Here is a 5,239-nt window from a genome sequence, read left to right as displayed (position 1 = left end):
TTTCCTAGATAAATATGATTCCCCAAGAACATTTTCTCTAAAGACATTCTTGGACTTCACTCCAGCACGGTGACTCAATAGAACTCAGCTCTGCCATGAAGTCCGCTGTTCTTTTCCTCTTGGGCGTCATCATCCTAGATCAGTGTGGAGTTCGAGGTGAGGAGTTTTACACTGTATTAAGTTAGTAAGTTCTGAGGAATGCATGACTGTAAAAGCCTTCTCATGCCAGCAGATAAAGCTGAATGTCTTGCATGCAATAAAAAGTTATATTATATTACTCAGTCATCAAAGCAGTTAGATGCTGTGAACAATTATCCAAAGGTCATAATCTCTACCTGCCAAGTCAAATATGCCTTCTTGGTGTAGATATCATGAGTTCCCAATGAGGGTTCAAAGCATATTTGAATATTTTAATAATGAGAAACCATTTCTCAGATGTAAAGGAGACTCTGGGGTCTTTATTTAGTGTTGAGTCTGTCATTTATCATGCGAGATATGAAATCCGAAGCCCTGACAACAGGGAGTGAGGTAAGAGATCCTTTTTTTTTTTGGTTTTTCGAGGCAGGGTTTCTCTGTGTAGCCCTGGCTGTCCTGGAACTCACTGGCTGGCCTTGAACTCAGAAATCCACCTGCCTCTGTCTCCCAAGTGCTGGGATTAAAGGCGTGCGCCACCACCACCCGGGAAGAGATCCTTTTGTAAGTTGTCTCCTGCATCACTTTCCTCACCTGATGCTGTGTACTGATAAGAATGTCTGTGGTTAACCAACTGAGAATTCAGAAGTCAGAGAGGTTGTCTCTGGCCCCCTTATTCGTGACTTGGGCAAAGAACCTTCCTAGAGTGCATTTTCCACATGTGTAAAGTAGAAGTGTTGTAGTTATTATATGATGGCAAAACCTATACAAATAGATGCTGACTCTAGGTAAGCAATAAGGGATGGAGAGATATTTTTAAAGAGACTTTTCAGAGCAGTGGGGATGAGAGGGAATAAGATTGAAATTGTGGGGCTGGACAGATGGCTCAGTGGTTAAGAGCACTGACTGCACTTCCAGAGGTCCTGAGTTCAATTTCCAGCAACCACATGGTGGCTCACAACCATCTGTAATGAGATCTGATGCCCTCTTCTGGTGTGTCTGAAGACAGCTACAGTGTATTCATATATAATAAATAAATAAATCTTTTAAAAAAAGAAAGAAAGAAAAAAAAGATTGAAATGGTGATTAATTACTGTAAGACAAGCTATCTGTCAACACCTACATCAACTCCATGCCCCCAGTAGCAAGAGGTAGATTGAGAAACTGCTTAAGAAAGCAGTCCCCTTAGTACTGATGGGTTGCATATGTGTGCCTAACCTCAGTAGGGATTTAAATATGGTGGAGGTTTTCTCTTCTTCCAAGGTTGTGAAGTAACGTAGTTAAGAACTCTGAGTGATCTAAAGTGAAATTCTTCCCCTGCTCCCTTTTGCTAAATGACTTTTTCCTTAACCTTGGCTTCCGAGTATACAGAATGGAAATAACACCTACCTTGAAAAGCAGTGGTGATGATTTACACACTCAAACACACACACACACACACACTCAGTCACAGCAATAGTGACTGAGATAAACCCATCAATCTAATGGACCCTAATAAATGTGCATTATCTTTTCTCTAGGAACTCTAGTCATAAGAAATCAGCGATGCTCCTGCATCAGCACCAGCCAAGGCACGATCCACTACAAATCCCTCAAAGACCTCAAACAGTTTGCCCCAAGCCCTAATTGCAACAAAACTGAAATCATGTAAGTAAAAGCTTCCAACACACACATTCCACACTGGAGTTAGTGGGAGTCTCACCCTCAGCGTACTTACTTGTGCATGTGGGCAGGCAGCTCCTCTATAAATCTGTCTACTCCCTTTCTTTCTTCTTCCTCAAAATAAGAAATTTCTGCTGGAAACTGAAAATGAAAAAAAGGTGACATATCATTTAAATAATAAACTGTTTCTGAGACCAAATTATCTTTTTAAGGCTATTTAGGTTTCTAATACCAAAAATGTATATTTGACTATCAAAATTAATTAAATATAATTGATATATCCCTGTTAATTATTAATTGTATTCTTATTAAATATATCTATATTGATATAATCAAAATATAAGAATTGAATTCTCAACAAATTAATAGAAACATTTTAAAAATAAAAGAAAATATAATTGAGGTTTTAAAAAAAAAGGCTCCTAGATGTTTATATGTTTAGGCAAGTTGTGAAAAGAAAAAAATAAAAAATCGTAATTCTGCTCTCTTAACTCCTAGGCATGTGATTCTTTAAAACACCTTCATTTCCTTCATACATGTGTTCCTATTGATATGTAATACATACATATATATGTGCATACAAAAGTAAGATCAATAAAGGCAAACATTATATACAGTCGTTCTCTCTTATCTATTAAGTTCCTAAGTTTCAGTTTCCTGAAGTCAATCATAGTCCACAATATTAAATAGAATATTCCAGAAACAAATAGGTCGTAAGTTTTTAATAATTTCACTATAGTACATTGCTGTAGCTGATTCATTGTAATATTATTTTTTGTTGTTCATATCATACTCTGTTTAATTTGCACATTAGACTTTATTTTAGGTATGTAGACATATAGGTACGTAGGTACCATCTGAGAGTGTAGGAACCTGGACATCTTCCCTACAGATAAGGAGGAGTTGCCATTTGTAATTTGTTTTTTTCCTTAGCAAAATAACAATGGACAGTTTCTCATGACAATTTTCTCTAATAATGCTATACTTGTTAGTTTTCTGGGGTGCTAGGATTGAAACTAGGACTTCACACAGGCTATGCACGTACTCTTTCTCTCTACTTAACCCTAGTCCTGAATCCTAAAAATGGTATTTAAACTTTCTGAGGGGTTGCAAAGAGATGGCTGATACGTTAAGAGGAGTTTGGTTTATATTACTCGCAACCATCGGTAACTTCACCCCCAGGAGATCCTATGCCTTCTTCTGGATTCTGTGGGCACCTGCATACTAGTACACATATACAGCAAGAGACACATAGAAGTTAAAATAAAACAAATTCTAATCCATATTCTGTGTGTTCAAGCGCACATGCCATAGTATGCATATAGCAATTAGGACAGCTTGATGGAATCGGTTTTCTCCTCTGTCCTTATTTGGGGTTCTGGGGTTGAACTCAGCTCTTCAGGCTTATGAGGCAAGTATGCTTACCAGCTGCACCAACTCACTGGCCCTTATAATGACTTTTAATGGCTAAGCTGTTTTACATCATATCGATAGTTTATAATTTGTATAGCCCGTGCCCACTGCTAGAAACAAAGGATATATAAAAAAATTCACTATTGTAAAACTATTACTATAGTCGTATTGTATTTAATTCTTTCCTAGTAATTCTTTTCTAGAGCTTAGACTTTCTTGTTTTGTTTTGAGACAGAGTCTTGCTAGGTAGCCAAGGCTGTCCTCAGTCTCATGGTCCTCTTTGTCCATGTGAATGCTGAGACTTCAGATATAAGCCACCATTCCAAGCCTCTTAGAAATTAGAATTGTGAAGTTAAATTTTATATATATATATGTATGTATATATGTATCCATATGTATATATATATATATAAAGGATATAAATGCACACACACACACATACACACATATATATGTCATATATATGACCTTTGACACCTAAATCAAGGGATTCTATATAAATAGCTATTCTTAGTCTTGAGATATATAAAGAAATTAATTTTTAGAAATTAAGGCATCTCCTGAAAGATCTGCTACAATTTTTTTTAAATCTACCTGTTACTCTTAAGAAGACATTTTGCTACATTTTAAGTGGTTTCGCTGGAAAACTAGGTAAAATGCATGCTTGTTTCACTGTTTCTACTAAGAATTATTAGATTGTTACTGGGGGAGACGGCTTACTGGCATTTCTTTGGCACAGTGCTACACTGAAGAACGGAGATCAAGCCTGCCTCGACCCAGATTCAGCAAAGGTGAAGAAGCTGATGAAAGAATGGGAGAAAAAGGTTTGTGAGGGGAGGAACACAGATTGTTTTCTTTTAGAGATCAACTCAGAAAGTCATCAGATCCTGGCCATGCCCATTAAGGACCCATTTTCCATCCCTTTGAATAGCATCAACTAGTAAGGCACTAAGGATTCAAAAATAACAAGCTACCACCCCTCCCCCATATAGCCGATCATCATTAAGAATGTATAAAAATCAGCAGACTTGGTGGGAGACATTGAGAATAGTGTATACACAAGAACCTTGAGAACTATGAAGGAAAGGGTAATTGACTTGGCTAAGAGACAATACAGAAAGTATTAAAGGTAGACTTCTTTTATCAAGTGATCGCCGATCTGGATCTTTGAGGATAAGATATTTACCAGGCAGTTAATTAAGTACAGTGTGGGCGTTAGTGGTTTCAAGAGGAGTGAGGTGTGTTCAGCAAGCCTGAAATAATGGAGCTGGAATTTAAGTGTGGAGAACAAACGGATTGAAATGGGAAAGAAGCCAAGGACAAAGCAGGAAGAACTGTGCAAGAGCTGAGGCACTGGGTTTGAGAAGAGCCGTGGGGTATGTGGTGGGGAGCTTGGGTCCCCACGCCTGACTCGTGGTTCTGCCCCAGATCTGAGCTGCTAAGCTTTAGGCTGCACGCTCACCCAGCCCTGTCTACTCTTAGTGGTTCTCAACTTTCCTAATATTGAGACCTTTTAATTCCGTCCCCCATGTTGAGGTGACCCCCGTCCATAAAATTACCTTGTTGCTATTTCATAACTGTAACTTTTGCTGCTGTTATGAATCATAATGTAAATACCTGATACAAAGGATATCTGATGTGTACCCCAAGTGGATTTTGACACACAAGTTGAGGACCATTGGCTTATATGCAAAGTGGATGATAACAGTACCAGCTAGCCCCAAAGGACTGTGTGTGGCCCAGGTGGGTGGGAAGGAAGAGGATGGAAGACAGCAAGATGCCAGAATAACAAACAAGTAAAGAGAGAGCTGTGGCTTCTTTAATGCAGGGGAAGCAGATAATGAGGCCAGTGCCTCTGAGAGAGCAGCGACTTTAGCTGGCTCTGAGGATGAGGGATGCTCACATTCAGGAGGGTTGGACCATCCCTAGGTGGGAGAAATTACAGCGTTAGAAAGCATTGCCTTGCCAGGCAGTGGTGGCACACGCCTTTAATCCCAGCACTTGGGAGGCAGAGGCAGGCGGATTTCTGAGT

General features: G+C 39.0%; 1 protein-coding gene across 1 annotated transcript in view; it reads left to right on the top strand.

Moving 5' to 3' along the window:
- Nucleotides 1-5,239, top strand: part of Cxcl9 (C-X-C motif chemokine ligand 9) — a 6,270-nt gene continuing 1,031 nt past the window's right edge. Inside the window, exons 1-3 of the mRNA XM_028789156.1 lie at nt 1-156; nt 1,653-1,779; nt 3,947-4,031. Coding sequence (XP_028644989.1) covers nt 96-156; nt 1,653-1,779; nt 3,947-4,031 — 273 coding nt within the window. The 5' untranslated portion in view covers nt 1-95. The remainder of the gene's footprint in view (nt 157-1,652; nt 1,780-3,946; nt 4,032-5,239) is intronic.

Source organism: Grammomys surdaster, unplaced genomic scaffold (assembly GCF_004785775.1).
Source record: "Grammomys surdaster isolate TR1022 unplaced genomic scaffold, NIH_TR_1.0 125793, whole genome shotgun sequence".
Classification (NCBI taxonomy): domain Eukaryota; kingdom Metazoa; phylum Chordata; class Mammalia; order Rodentia; family Muridae; genus Grammomys; species Grammomys surdaster.
Note: the sequence above shows the minus strand (reverse complement) of the source record. Positions and strands in the feature narration are given on the sequence as shown.